At 34.8% G+C, this 14843-nt stretch overlaps 4 protein-coding genes across 5 annotated transcripts; 2 read left to right on the top strand and 2 right to left on the bottom strand.

The window, feature by feature from the left end:
* The first annotated feature begins 2958 nt into the window (after window positions 1-2958).
* On the top strand, window positions 2959-7036 carry LOC107895161 (protein DNA-DAMAGE INDUCIBLE 1). Its single transcript, XM_016820410.2, has 15 exons — window positions 2959-3215; window positions 3374-3406; window positions 3659-3786; window positions 3912-4143; window positions 4332-4397; window positions 4581-4643; window positions 4734-4778; window positions 5030-5091; window positions 5304-5397; window positions 5574-5666; window positions 5762-5831; window positions 5958-6028; window positions 6124-6178; window positions 6574-6599; window positions 6730-7036. Exons 1-15 carry the CDS (start codon window positions 3150-3152, stop codon window positions 6856-6858), a joined length of 1233 nt encoding a protein of 410 aa, XP_016675899.1. The 5' UTR covers window positions 2959-3149; the 3' UTR covers window positions 6859-7036.
* A 104-nt stretch (window positions 7037-7140) lies between these two features.
* LOC107895162 (RNA-binding protein pno1) lies at window positions 7141-8826 on the bottom strand. The gene is made up of 2 exons (XM_016820412.2): window positions 8512-8826; window positions 7141-8114 (listed from the first exon to the last, which is right to left on the bottom strand). Exon 2 carries the CDS (start codon window positions 8075-8077, stop codon window positions 7406-7408), a length of 672 nt encoding a protein of 223 aa, XP_016675901.1. The 5' UTR covers window positions 8078-8114; window positions 8512-8826; the 3' UTR covers window positions 7141-7405.
* Window positions 8827-10291: 1465 nt separating this feature from the next.
* Window positions 10292-13274, top strand: LOC107895163 (protein CLMP1). Of its 2 annotated transcripts, none has more exons than XM_016820413.2 (2): window positions 10292-10467; window positions 10559-13274. In XM_016820413.2, the coding sequence occupies exon 2, from the start codon at window positions 10639-10641 to the stop codon at window positions 12940-12942; it is 2304 nt and encodes a 767-aa protein (XP_016675902.1). In that variant the 5' UTR covers window positions 10292-10467; window positions 10559-10638; the 3' UTR covers window positions 12943-13274. The 2 variants fall into 2 exon arrangements, with proteins under 2 accessions (XP_016675902.1, XP_040941167.1); XM_041085233.1 differs by having other exon boundaries at window positions 10773-13274.
* Window positions 13187-14051, bottom strand: LOC107894366 (uncharacterized protein At4g26485). The gene is made up of 3 exons (XM_016819648.1): window positions 13871-14051; window positions 13536-13737; window positions 13187-13463 (listed from the first exon to the last, which is right to left on the bottom strand). Exons 1-3 carry the CDS (start codon window positions 14049-14051, stop codon window positions 13187-13189), a joined length of 660 nt encoding a protein of 219 aa, XP_016675137.1.
* Between the last annotated feature and the right edge of the window lie 792 nt (window positions 14052-14843).

Genomic DNA, 14843 nt, shown 5'->3' on the forward strand with positions numbered 1-14843 from the left:
TTATTAGGTTTTTAATGAGATTTATTTATTTAGTGCTAAATTATTTTATTTAGATGTTTTGATGTTAAATGTTTTTTTCGATTGTTAGATAATGCTTTGTAACCCTAATCCCATGACGGAGACAGGTTAGGGGTGTCATAATATTGATGGAGAAAACCTCATTCGCCTTGTAGAAAAGGTTAGAAACTCTTTATGCGACTAAGTCTCTAGCTAACCGTTTAATATTGAAACAACATTTATTTACGTTTCGCATGAACGAATGTGAGCTACTTAGAGATCACATTAGTAAATTTATTACTCTTTTGAATAATTTAAGGAATGTTGAGGTTAAGATTGATGATAAAGATCAGACTATGGTATTATTGTGCTCTTTACCCTCTTCATATAAGTCTTTCAAGGATATCATGATTTATGGCAGAGACAAACTCTTGTTCGAGGATGTGAAAGGTCATTTGTTGAGTAAAGACAAACTCGACAATGAGTTTGGTTCAGATAGCAAGGAAGATAAACAAATTTTCGTTTTGGTAACATCAAAGAAGCGAGACAAGAGCTCCTCTTTGCTGACATTTGTGGAAAGTCTGTCTTTCAGCAGTACTATTGCTTAATTGAGCCAATGACTACGAATAGAAACTATTTTCCCAAGTCTGGATTGCCTACTTCTTGGGAATTTTCCATTGTTGATTTTGTTAAATGCGATTGTGATGCCTCTTTAGATCTTGTTTGAAGTGGTTGATGGATGGTGGAATTTGATTGCAAAAGCCTTTACTATTCGAGTCGGCATGTTTGTGGACTAAAGACAGGGTCTGAGTTGGACCGCCACAACGGAGCAAGATATTTGTTTCTTGTGTTATACCCATTTTTGATGATTGAAAAGAAACACTAAATCTTTTGCAAATTTAGAGTGTGAAAAATGGCTTAAAGCCCAGTCCATATGTTTATAACCAAAGTCACAAACATATCACTCCACGTTTTTCTCAGATCCAAAAACCTCCATTTCCCACTCCCCTTTTCACGTCTCTCTTTCTGTTAAAAACCAAAAAGTTTCCCTGTAAATAAAAGAAAAAAAAAGATGTGTTTTGGGAGAATATGTATGTGCTGCACATGTTTGGTAATTATAGTGATTGTGATCGGTACTTTGTTTGGTTTTGGTGTTTTCAAGAAAGGGATAGAGAAGATAAAAAATTCAACGCACGATGAGATTGATTTTTATCCCTGTGATCCTTTATTCTCTCCTTGTGGAAGGCCTTTCTTGGGTTATGGAGCTCCACTTCAATTCTAATTTCCTCCCTCCCATTTTTTTGGTTTTTAAATCTCATTTTTTTCCCAGTTTGGATTGTTTCTTTCTTGGGATTTATGAATATTATGATGTGTTTGTTTGTACCTGTTTATATTTAGATTCTTGAGTGATGCTCTTCAATTTAAAGACGTGATTTTTTTAATGTGGCCTCTCTGCGTAAGTTAGGAGGGATATGGACTTTTTGGAATTCAAAGCTGAAACACTCAATTTAATTATTTCAAAAGTTGAAGGAGGATAGACATCCTGATTCACTCAGTAGTGGAGTCAAGAAAATTTTTTTTTGTCAGAATTAAATTGTATATTTTTATAATAGTAAAAATATAATTTCATATTTTAATAGTTTATATTTTTATAATTTTTTAAAAGTTAAAATGATTAAATTTTTATTATTTTTAGACATAAAAATATTATTTTACTATTATTAATTTAAAATTTTATAAATCATAAAAGATTTAAATTAAAAATTCTCTTAGTAATCAGTCACTGAATTCAATACAAAAAACTAAAATATGAAGTGAATTATGATAAGAACAAATTACATAATATATAAATAAATACTAAATACTAATGGAGACTTGGTTAACTTTTTGGGTTTAGAGATGGAAGTTGTTAATAACTTAAAAAAGGCAATGGAAATACATGGATTGAATAAAGGAGCTAGGTTCTGCAATCGGACATAAGAACCATTATATTATTTAATAATTTGAATCCAACCGCACAGTCTGAACCCAACTCAATTGTTGAAACACCTCAACTTTTCCCGTTTAGGCGGTCAATATCATTTTTCACCTCCCTCTTTAAAACAATCAAATAAATTTTATTCCCTATCAATTTTAAATACAATATTAGTTTTTTTAATTAATTTTACATAATTTTATTAGTTAATAATAATTTTAACTCTCAAAATTTATAAATTTTATTTTTTTAATATATATTTTTAAGCTAAAGTTTTTTATATATTATCTTTTAATTTTTTAAAATTTTATATATTTTTTATATATTTTTTTAAAATCAGGATCAAGTTGATAGAATATATAAATATTAATGACTTAATTTATTATTAATCAATCAAAACTACATACGATTGATAGAAAATATCAATTTTTATGATTAATTGTCTTTAATTACTCACTTTTGAAATCTTTAAAAATTAAATTGTTTCAATTTTTTTAAGAAGGACCAATTCGTTTCGATGTTGAAATTGAGGACTAAAGAGGTATTTTCACCTTTAAGCTTCATTTGAAATAATGTCATGAAAAAAAAAGGCAAAGCACAAAAATAATTACTTAACTATTCAATTTATTCTATTTTAGTCATCCACTGTTAATATTTTTTGTTTAATTACTTAATTTTTTAAAATTAAATATTTTAGTTACTTTTGTCTTCAGAGAGTAACAAAAGTTTAATGTCAATTTTTTTTATTAAGTAATAATAAATTTGGTCATCAATGTTTACAAAATTTATTATTTTAATTATAATACTAAAAATTATAACATATATTTAGAAAAACTTAAAAATATCTGTATATTTACCTTTTTTTTTTTTAAGGAATTTAAATTTAGTATCATAGACCAAAATCGATATTGATATACTTATCTAAAAGAAAACGTACAGTGGAAGACTACCAATAAAAGTATGACATGTAAGCGATTAACTCTAGACCCCATTGTGGAGAATCACTTGCACCTACTTCGACAACAAGTTAAAAGAGCGAAGGGAACTGAAACTCTGTCGTAAGAAACAACATCCAATATAAAGTAAATTCAAACAAAGGTAAATTAAACCCAAAACTTTCATAAAATCAAACCCTTCAGCTAACAAGAGACGAAGAAGATCTAAAGCTACTGCCGGGATGAGAATTACTGTAATGACTGCAGATGAACAGATCCTTAGCTTGGATGTTGATCCTCATGAAACTGTTAAGCACCCTTTAATCCCTTCTTTTAATTCTTTACTCCTTTTTGCTGATTTTTTTTACTTGTTTTATTAGATTGAATTTGTTTTGAAAGCTACCCCTTTTTCCTCAATCTTTATACTTATTTTGCTGATTTTGGTATTTTCCTTTGTTTCTAATAGGTTGAAAATTTGAAAGCTTTGCTAGAAGTTGAGGTAAGAGATTAGTACCGTTTTTTTCTTTATGTTTCCTTTTTAAATTATTTAATCCTTTTGGGGGTTAACTGAAACCATTGTCTTTCCTTAGTTTTGGGGTTCTTGAAAGTTGATTATTGAGATTCATTAGCTTACGTTAGTTGATAAAAAATACAATTTTTATCCCTTCCTTCCCCAAAAGAAGTTTTGAGAGTTGGAGGTGGATCGAAGTTTATGCTAATAGGTTAGAGCTTGTTTGGGTTTTATGGGCAGACTATGGTGCCATTGCAGCAGCAGCAACTGTTGTTTAATGGAAGGGAAATGAACAACTCTGAGAAATTGAGTGCTTTGGGTGTTAAGGATGATGACCTAGTTATGATGGTCTCTGGTGTTGCTTCAAGGCAAGTAGTTTTCTTATCTTGTTTTTTGACGTTGACTCTTTTTAATCTCATCTGTTGAAATATCACTGACCTGACTTGGATGCTTGTTATGAGATTTTTAACATGGATGTGTACTGTCAATGCAGTGGCAGTGCATCTAGGAATGACTTGAGCTTGAATCCTGATGGATCTGCCGTGAATCCTGCAGCTTTCCAACAACAGATTCGACAGGATTCTAATCTAATTGGACAATTATTTCAGACCGATCCTGAGCTTGCTCAAGCCGTTGTCGGAAACGATCTCAACAAACTGCAGGAGATTCTCCGAGCTCGTCATCAACGAAGATCTGAATTGCGACAACAAGAGGAGGAGGAGCTTGTGAGTAGCTTATATTAGTTGTCTATGCCTTTAGTTGGTTGTGAATCAGTGGTGAATGTATCATGATTTGATAAAATTATTGAGAAAACTTATAAAATACTAGAACAGCATGATCATACTTATGATAAAATTGTATTTGCTTGATCATCTCTTTGATTGACGCACATTTACTTAATCTTGCCCTATAGGCTCTTCTACAAGCTGATCCTTTTGATGTTGAAGCACAAAAGAAAATTGAGGCTGCCATTCGGCAGGTTAGTTTTCCTCAACATTCGATCAATCTAACTTAATTGTATCTTATTTCCTTTTGAAATGTGTTTGTATATTAATTTACAGTTTGACAAAGGATTGTGGTATCTCCATACTTAGCACTCGATTCCTTTTCCTGGACAATATGATATTTTGGCTATTTGACCTTTTACAATATTGTGATGCAGAAAGGGATTGATGAGAACTGGGCTGCTGCCTTAGAATATAATCCTGAAGGCTTTGCAAGGGTGGTATGTAGGCTCGCTTTCCTTGCGAAGTGTACCCATTTAAATTTATTATTTTTCCCCTTTAGAATGTAATCTTCTTGTCGTACTAATCAGGTTATGCTGTACGTGGACATGGAGGTTAATGGTGTCCCATTGAAGGTAAATTAGATGGCAGGTCCTTTACACACACATATTTCACAAGGATCACCATTATGAGATTGTAGCGTATGGTTTCCGTCATACCTTTTGTGATACTTTTCCTTTCTTTGTGCACATCCAAGGAACACTTCTGCAGTTGTTTTTTGATTTTCTAGTTGAAATTTTGCATTATTTTATTTGTATATACTCTTGATGTTTGAATACAGGATTCTGAGAATACTAATTTTTTTTTACTTTATAATTTTTTTTAGGCATTTGTTGATAGTGGTGCCCAGTCAACAATTATTTCTAAAAGCTGTGCTGAGCGATGTGGGTATGTACTACTAACGTTTTGCCTTTTTGATATCTAGAAAGTTCCTTCTGCTATAGAAGTCATCGTAGCTTAATTGCATTAGTCATTGAAATATTCCTGTCCCTCCTTACATGGAGAAGGTGTGGGGGCTTGTAATTTACATTGTGTCTGGCTTCTTGAAACGGGCAATTTTGTTGATACTAGTCTTGCTGTTTTGGTGTTGTTTCCTCCAGATTGCTGAGGCTTATGGATCAAAGGTATAAAGGTATTGCTCATGGAGTTGGTCAATCCGAGATACTAGGACGAATTCATGTTGCTCCAATCAAGGTAGTATGTCTATTGTTTTTCTAGTATAAAACACTTCGTAATCTTCTTTTCCTTTTTGGTTGCTTTTATATGAAATTTGTCCAATAAGTTATCCTCATCATATGTCTCATTTATTACAATTCTTTACTTGCTCATTATGCTTAATGTTGCATCCAACTTCATGGTTTCTCTTGTAGATTGGGGAGATATTTTATCCTTGCTCCTTCTTGGTTTTGGACTCTCCCAATATGGAGTTCCTCTTTGGATTGGATATGCTCCGTAAACACCAGGTAGCTTCATCTCTTTTTAATATTGTGACGTATTCCTCCATTTTTGTGCTTCACATTCATAACTCTGCTTAAACCTTACTGCTACATTTGTACAGTGTATTATTGACTTGAAGAATAATGTGCTTAGAGTTGGAGGAGGAGAAGTTTCAGTACCATTTTTGCAAGGTTGGTGACTTTATCATTATATTGTGGAAGTGTTGCAAAGCTTCCAGATTATCACGCAATCATTGACGTCAATCTTTTCATGACTTTCCACAATTGAATTTCTTACCAAGTATTTACTCTTCTCAGAAAAGGACATCCCTTCTCGCTTCCTTGATGAAGAAAGGCACGCAAAACAAGCATCAAGCTCAGGAGCTTCTGTAAGTCCTTTTACATATTGGCTACAACACAAACACACACACAAATGTATATATATCTGCTACAACACACACTGAACTTTTGTCTGATCCTTCAGGTGAAAAATGGAACAACAAAGAATGCTAATGTGCCATCTGGAGGCCAGTCTTCTGGTTAGTAATTGGCATCTCACGATGTTGTCATGCATGTTTCATGTTGCTTTTACTCCAGAAATTCATCTTAATGCAAGCATATGGCTTTTTTTTAAGTACATGTTCTGATTTCTGGCATTAGTTAGTTTTGACCAGGTTTGAGTGTTGAGAATGCGTATGTACCCTACATGGGTTTGTCATTTCTTTCCAAGTTTTATCATGTCTTTAGGGGTCCTTGGAGGGTGATATTCTGGGACTTATTTTTGAACATGCATGGAACACATAAGAAAAATGAGTGAGTCCTAGCAACATCGGTTGAGCTCTTGTTTCTTGAAAGAGGCCTTACGTAAGTCATTTGTAAAGGATTTGTATTACGATTATGAATTTCTCTGGATGTTTTTTCTTCTTTGCTCCAGGAGGTGCACGAGGCGATGCAACACATGTATGTCTTCTCTAAACAATTCTTTGAGCTCCTTGCTAGCTTCTTTGCAGAATATTTTCTTTAAGCTGTATTCGATAACCCAAGGAATTTGGTTGGTTCAGTTCCTAATCTTTCGTTATTTTTTCTGCAGAAACCTGAATTTGAAGCCAAAGTTGCCAAGCTTATTGAGTTGGGGTTTGCAAGAGAAATGGTGATAGAAGCTCTTAAATTATGTGATGGTAATGAAGAACAAGCTGCTGGAATTCTCTTTGGAGGCTGAAAATCACTTCCAATTTTCTTTCATTTCTTTTTAGAACTAATGTTCTGATTTCAGTCACCCAATTACAAACTTTTAACGCATTGAGATTTATGTACTTCGATTATCTATTTCATTCGAACTGTTCATACACAATTGCCAAATTGTTGCAATTCAAAAGAAAACTGAAATTACTCTTTAATTTCCTTAATTGAAATTTCCTTGTTTTTAGTTTAAACTGCAGATTCATCATGTACCTGAAATTTCATGCAGCAGTTAATAGTGTTGTTTGCATAGAGGTGTAAATTCTCCAAAACAAAGGAGATATTTTCATTGAAATGCAAATTTAAACACCATCATTGAAGTAAATATCATTGAAAAAACTCATAAAAGAAACCTCATAGGATGGTTTCCAGAAAATTCACTAAATCCCTCACTGTCAAAATTTCACATGTAATACTCCCAACAAATACCATATCCTGTTTATCTTTCTTTTTCATTTACCCCCGGCGGATGTCAGTTAAAATCCCATGATTCAAGAACAAAACTCCAATCAAATTACAAAGAACAGTCAAAACCTTTCTGCCAATCTGGCTGTAACTTGTCTAAGTTTTGAATAGACTTTCCCAGCAGGGGAACCTAATATGAGGTTGCAAAGAGAATCCCTGGCAATCTTGATGTTAGCAAAAGATCCCAGTATATGAATCTTGGTGTCAGCGATGACGATCCGAGTCTTTGTAGCATTTTCGATAGCAAACTTCGTTTTACCACCTTTCCCAGACAGTCTTCCAATGGCACGAGACAAGTGCTCTCCTCTGAGTGTCTTTACATCCTTGATTTCAAAGGACTCAACATATAGCTCATCCAACCTCAAAAGAGCAATGGCGTCTGGGACATCGAAACCCAACATGAAAGCCTGAACAAAGTCGGCACACTTCTGTAGGTTACTAACATCAGGTGTATCGGATCTAGTTTTCAGTTCAACTTTCCGAGCTTTCAGGTTCATACGGATATCAACCTTCATCTGTTCATAAATTGGTGTATAGATATCCATCCAGTATTTCTTCAGAGGTGAATACCTATGCGGTGGAACCGAGACCTTTCGAAACTGGATTCGACCATCGGACATTTCGTGAGCTTTCAGAGGCTCGAATTTCGGCTTTGGGGGCAATGTATTGGATTCAAGTTTAGTTTTAGAAGCCACTGTTTCAGTCTCCATGCTGGTGGGTGCTTCAGTAGACATCTTTCTGCTATTTCAATACAATCAATCCACTTAAAGCCTGAATGAAGCCAAAATTAAAACAAATTCCAAGTTATGATTGAAGTGCAAAAACTGAAAAATTCCCAACATGAAGAAATTATACTAGACATAAAAACAGCATTACATTTCTAAGATTTATGTTCAATGTGATCAAATTTTCTTACTTGAATATGTCAGAATCAATCAATAACAGAAACGAGTAATCCCCAAAGCTAAACTAACCAACCCCAACTTAAATAATAACAAAAAAAAAGCATAATTGAAGACATATTCATCACAAGCTGTAGTACTCAATAGAACAAATTTTGCATAGAACCCAAAAAAAAAAAAGAGAACTTCTGGAAACACGGATCTTATATACATGAATTCAGAGTGATAAGAGTTGAAGAAAAGGATAAGTAAAAGGTTGAAGTGACCTGGAGAAGAAGTTGGAAGAAACGGATGGTGGCTGGAGTGAATACTCAAAGGGTAATTTCGTCGTCAAAGAGCGAACTAAGGCGGTTAGGCACAGTTTGAAGTTGTTTCTATTTTTAAAACGAGAGAAGCCTCAAAATGAGCCTAACTCGAAGCAGAGATGGAGACGAGTAGCGTCAATCAGAAAGGCAGAGAAGAACCTTAAAACCTAAAACCCTTTGCCTGTATTCGCCAAATTGTGCCTTGGACTTTGGGCTTTTAAGCAGACTGCACACATCCTCATGAACTGTGGGCTACAAATCAAGCCATCTTTTCTCATATTATTGGAAAAAGGACTTGTACGGTACAATTATAGTAATTTAATCTTGTGAGCATTTAATGGAAGGCAAGTACACCTGATCATGGTATAGGCTACTCGGCTTGATACGAAAGCTTATTCGAAATATGAGAAGGTTTCAGTAAATAATATAGGCTTAAAAAATATATTTGAACAAAAAGTAAGATACGTTTAAAAAATAAGCCGGGCCTCGGGTAAGATATTTTTGGCCCAGACCTGACCGAATTCACTAAAAGACAAAAAAAATCTATTCTTTTTTTGTTTTTGAATGTTATTTTCTTGTAGTTTTCTCCTTATTTTACTATTATTTTATTATTATGTTGTTACTATTTTATTGTTATTGTTTGAATACTATATAAAACTTATTTTATTGTTAATTTTATTATTATTTTAAAGGCATTTGTTAATTTTGTTATTATTTTAGAGACATTTGCTTATTAAGTTGTATTTATCTTATTATTATTCAAGTCTACATATTTTTTTAAAATTTAATTTCAATTTTTTGGGAGATATTTATTTTGATATTTTTAATATTTTTGATATATTATATATATTTAAAAAATATAAAAAATTAATACGGGCGGGCAAGGTCGGACTTGGGTTTTAGCATTTTTATTCAGGTCGGGCTTGGACAAAATTTTAGGTCCATTTTTTGGGCCAAGTCGGGCTCGGGCCTAATAAATAGGCCTGAATTTTTAGTTGAGTCCAGCCTTGCCCATGATCACCTCTAATTACATTATCAATATTTTTCATCCATTATAGATTTAATAATGAATTTAGTTCTCTAAATTTACACATTTTCTTACTAATCATATTTAATGGCGAGCATTAACTTTGTAATTAATTATCTTTAGTTGTTCACTTTCAAATATGACAAGGATCAAATTGCTTCAATTTTTTTTAGAGTTACTAATTTACTCAATATTAAAATTAAAATTGACCGAAGATGTGTCTACACCTTTAGTTAGTAGTTGTAATTTTAAAACAAAATATTAAAAAATAAGTTAAAATTGTTTTTAATCCCCACATATTGACAAATTTTGAGATTTAGTTCTTATGCTTAAAGAGTTAAAAATTTTGTGATTTAAAAATTTTAGTCCAATAATTAAAATTATTAGCACTTTTTTTTGTCAAATTTTATTAATTTAGCATGTTAATTAGATTGTTTCATATGATGTGATGTGAAATTGAAAAATTTTGATAAAAACTATAAAAAAAAGGAAGATGATTAGACTATGAGTTTTAAATTAAAAAAAAAACAGGAAAATTAAATTTTAACCGGGATTAAATCTTAAATTTTATTAAAGTACTGACGCTAATAACATAGTTTAACCTAAAAATATTTGTAAGATACACAGGTTGTATTCGAGTTGGGGTATGGGCCCAAGGTTGCAGGCTTAATTTGTCCAAAAGTGGATATATCTGACTCTACTATGGCTATCTTTTACCACTAGGGTTTCTGCACGCCCAAAACCCCCCCATTTGCTTTTTTCACTTAATCAAAACCCCATTTTCCCTTTCTCAACTCTCAGGCATTTGAATGAGCAAATCCCACTTCCCTGATTCAATGATCAAAGCTAGAAAGATAGCAGCAAGCTCTTCACTTTATTAAGTATTTTCTGTAAGTACCATTTTCCTCACTCTGCCTCTCTCTCTCTCTCTCTATCACACGACCATAATTTACAAGCATTTCTACTTTTGTTTTGTATCAGAATAAGAATAGAATTTCTTCAGTCTGCTGTGTTTGATAGAAAGAGAGAATCATAAAGTTTGAATATTTTTTAGTCATTTTATGGGGAAATCAGGAGGTAGAAAAAAGAAGGGTGGTTTAAATGCAAACCAGGTTTCAGTTGATAATAATTCTAGTAATAAAAATTCACATGTTAATGGCGGTGTTGACTTAGACTCTTCTGTGTTTTCGAAAAGAGCCAATGAGCTCAAAGAAGAAGGCAATGTCAAGTATCAAAACAAGGACTATATGGCTGCTCTTCAACTCTATGATAATGCTCTTAGGCTTATCCCCAAAACCCACCCTGACCGAGCTGTCTTTCACAGCAATAGAGCTGCTTGTTTGATGCAAATGAAACCCATTGATTATGATGCTGTTATTGCTGAGTGTAATATGGCAATCCAGGCTCAGCCTCTCTACGTTCGAGCTCTTCTTCGAAGGGCTCGAGCCTTTGAGGCTGTTGGAAAGTATGAAATGGCTATGCAGGATGTGCAACTTCTTTTGGGGGCTGAACCCAATAACAAGGACGCTTTGGAGATTGGCCGGAGATTAAGGACTGCATTGGGTCCTCGTCTGGAGGCTCAGCAAGACCTCCAGAGCCGGCCCTCTCCGGCTGCACTTGGGGCTTCTGCTGTTCGTGGTGCACCAATTGCTGGCCTTGGGCCTTGCTTACCTGCTCGTCCAGTGCCTAAGAAGACATCAACATCACCACCTCAAGGATCAGCTGTATCACCAAATAATAAGCTGGATAAGCACCAAATGAATGTAGCACCTGAAACTGGTTCCAAGAACAAGAACCAGTTGCCAAAACTCATGCTGAAGCCTTGCAGTGGTTCTTCAAAAGCAACTGATAATCCGAATAAGGATGGCCTGAGAGAAAAGTCTTTTTCCACTTCTATGCGTGGGCAGGTTCCTGAGGTTGCAATTCAATGGAGGCCATTGAAACTTGTTTACGATCATGACATTAGGCTTTCTCAAATGCCGGTGAATTGCAGCTTCAAAGTGTTGAGAGAGATTGTGAGCAAACGTTTTCCTTCATCCAAGTCAGTTTTGATCAAATATAAGGATAATGATGGAGATTTGGTGACTATTACTTGCACAACAGAACTCAGATTGGCCGAGTCTTCTGTAGATGCTCTTGTTCCAATAGAGCCTCAAGCTGATAAAACTAGTGGATTCGGAACGTTGAGGTTGCACATTGTTGAGGTGAGTCCAGAGCAGGAGCCTCCACTACCGGAAGAAGAGGTAGAGAAGCCTTTGGAGAGCCAGGGAGCTAAGTCAGATGAAAGTGTGTCGCACTCGTCTCTTGGTGATTCTGTTTCAGAAGGTGTTGATGTGGAGATTGAAAAGACAGAGAAAGAATCTTCAAAGGGGAAAATTGGGGCTAACGAAGATCCAGAGTGCAAGGAAGTTGAGATGGATGATTGGCTTTTTGAGTTTGCTCAGCTTTTCCGCACCAATGTTGGTATTGACCCGGATGCTCATATTGATTTGCATGAGCTTGGAATGGAGCACTGTTCAGAGGCTCTTGAGGAGACGGTTACAAGTGAGGAAGCTCAAATCCTCTTTGACAAAGCAGCTGCTAAGTTCCAGGAGGTGGCTGCTTTGGCTTTCTTTAATTGGGGAAATGTTCATATGTGTTCTGCAAGGAAACGGATTCCCTTAGATGAGTCTGCCGGGAAGGAGGTAGTGTCAGAGAAACTTCAAACAGCCTACGATTGGGTTGGTGAAAAGTATTCTTTGGCAAGAGAGAAGTATGCTGAAGCACTCTCGATCAAGCCGGACTTTTATGAAGGGTTGCTAGCATTGGGACAGCAACATTTTGAAATGGCTAAACTTAATTGGTCTTTTGCACTTGCAAAGAAAATAGACCTCTCAACATGGGATCCTGCGGAAACACTTCAACTTTTCAACAGTGCAGAGGAGATGATGAAAGACGCAACAGAAATGTGGGAGAAGTTGGAGCAGCAGAGAGTAAATGAGTTGAAGGATCCAAATTCAGGCAAGAAGGAAGAGTTGTTGAAGATAAAGAAGAAACTGGGAAGCGGTGCTGAAAATGAGCTACCAGGAACAGGTAATCAGTGTGAGCTTTCAGCCGAAGAAGTAGCAGAACAAGCAGCTGTAATGAGATCACAAATACATCTTTTTTGGGGCAACATGCTCTTCGAACGATCCCAAGTTGAATGCAAATTAGGAATGGATGGTTGGAAAAAGAATCTCAATACTGCCGTTGAACGCTTCAAGCTTGCCGGCGCATCTGAAGCTGACATTTCTACAGTTTTGAAGAATCATTGCTCAAATGGAGATGCAGTTGAAGGTGATGAAAAGAAGGTAGTTGGAGATGTGAATCAAATATCTGACAAGTAAATACAAAATTGGTATTTACCATAATCCATGTGATAGTTTTAGTGAATGAAAAGTGCATTTTTCCTCATCTACTTGCAAATGAACAATTGGGTCCCTATATTGATGAGTGTTGTACTTGAAAGATTTTGGGTTTCGAGGTTATGTTTAATCTGACCCCTTTTTTTTCATTTCCTTGGATATTGTTTGGACACCATTGAGCCTTGCAATAAACTACTTCATTTGATTTCATGTAATTTGGTATGAACTAATTCATTATCTTGAACTTGTATGTACTGGATTCTCCAATTGGAAAGCTTTTATCGCAATGTTGACATTCTCCTCTTTTGTTTTTATATCCTGGATAATCCCAGTAATAAAATGCAATTTTATCAAGCAACCCTAATCCAACTTCATTAGCGAGCTTCTCACTTTCCCACATCTTGTATGGATGTGCTGTTTTATGTGTTATATGAACTTCTCCATTCTCTGTTAGCATCTCAACTGCGTTCCTCAGAAACCCTTTCACCACATTCTTATGGAGACTGAAAAAAAACCATTTATTTCTTTTTTCATACCCTTCGAATATATACGTAAATAGGTTAATTAAAGCTTACTCAATAACGTAAGGTGTGCTTTCACGCGCGAAGAAGAATCCAGCATGAGGAAAGTTGAAGACAATACGGTCGAACAAGTTCGACTTGAGCTTGGGATGTTGGCTCATAGTGCAGCAATCTACTTCATCGATAACTGTACATCCAAGCTCTTCAAGTCGAGACACGTTTGCCATTGCGTCATTGTACTTGTAGTTTAACATCACTATCATTCACAGACAATATATACAATCAGTAAACATCAACATTGAACAACAGTGATAACATTCAGTCAAGCAGAACAGTAAAAAATTGAACCTACACCATTGTAACATATCATCAAAAGTTCCACGACAAACCTTTCGAATCAAGAGAAGTGGCGACCATGTTAACACCAGAACCTAGAGACGTGGCCAAACAGGCAGCAAAAGAGAAATCGCCCTCACCAACCAGCAGTATTTTATGACTGCTGCTATAATGTTTTGTACTTTTTTCTGCTTCCATTTCATTCCTTTGACATGCAGTTTTCCCAAATCCCATGTATTTATAAGAACTAGAGGCCTGGCCTTTTCATATCCTGCATTGAACCATGCCTTCAAACCCAAGATTTTATAGTTTTTCGAGGTTCATGTTTCCAAAGAATCTTTGCATCAATCAATGCCTTAGTTTCGTCTAGTTAGTGTATGGAATGCAGAAGATCAAAGGCCAAAATTATGCCTTAGTTTCGTCTAGTTAGTGTATGGAATGCAGAAGATCAAAGGCCAAAATTAATTGCAGCATTATGATTCAAGATTAGTTTGTTTATTATCTGTAGTTAATTAATTGGCACATCCAACATGGGATTAAATTTAAAAATCTTCAACTCCTCCGCCATTAGTTGCCTTAAAACATAGCCATTTTGATCAAATTTCAGCTTTCTCTCACACTTGTTATGAAATCCAGTTTCTTTTCTATTCCATTGCGAGCTCAGTGCTATTAGATTTGGGTCACTTATAATTTTGTTTTCTTCTAAAAGGTATTAAGTTATTTCATAAATATATGAAAAGTTTTAAGAAAAATAAAAGAAGTTGAGAGTAAAAATAAGTGAGGCTTTACGAGGGAATGGTGGCATAGGAATTCAAATTTCAAAGCATAGGGAATTAAACCCATATTATTAAGTTGGCATGGACGATCTTGCAAGAATCAGATTGGCTTTGCCTCTGACTCTGACTGCTTCTCACCAAATATTTGGCACCTTTGGGAAGAAATGATTTTTCTTCTTTCTTTTTCTTTTTTTAATCCTCAAATTATTATTTCTAAATATGAATAGCTAAATAGAATTGAATAATTAAA

The sequence above is a fragment of the Gossypium hirsutum genome, chromosome A13, assembly GCF_007990345.1.
Source record: "Gossypium hirsutum isolate 1008001.06 chromosome A13, Gossypium_hirsutum_v2.1, whole genome shotgun sequence".
NCBI lineage: Eukaryota > Viridiplantae > Streptophyta > Magnoliopsida > Malvales > Malvaceae > Gossypium > Gossypium hirsutum.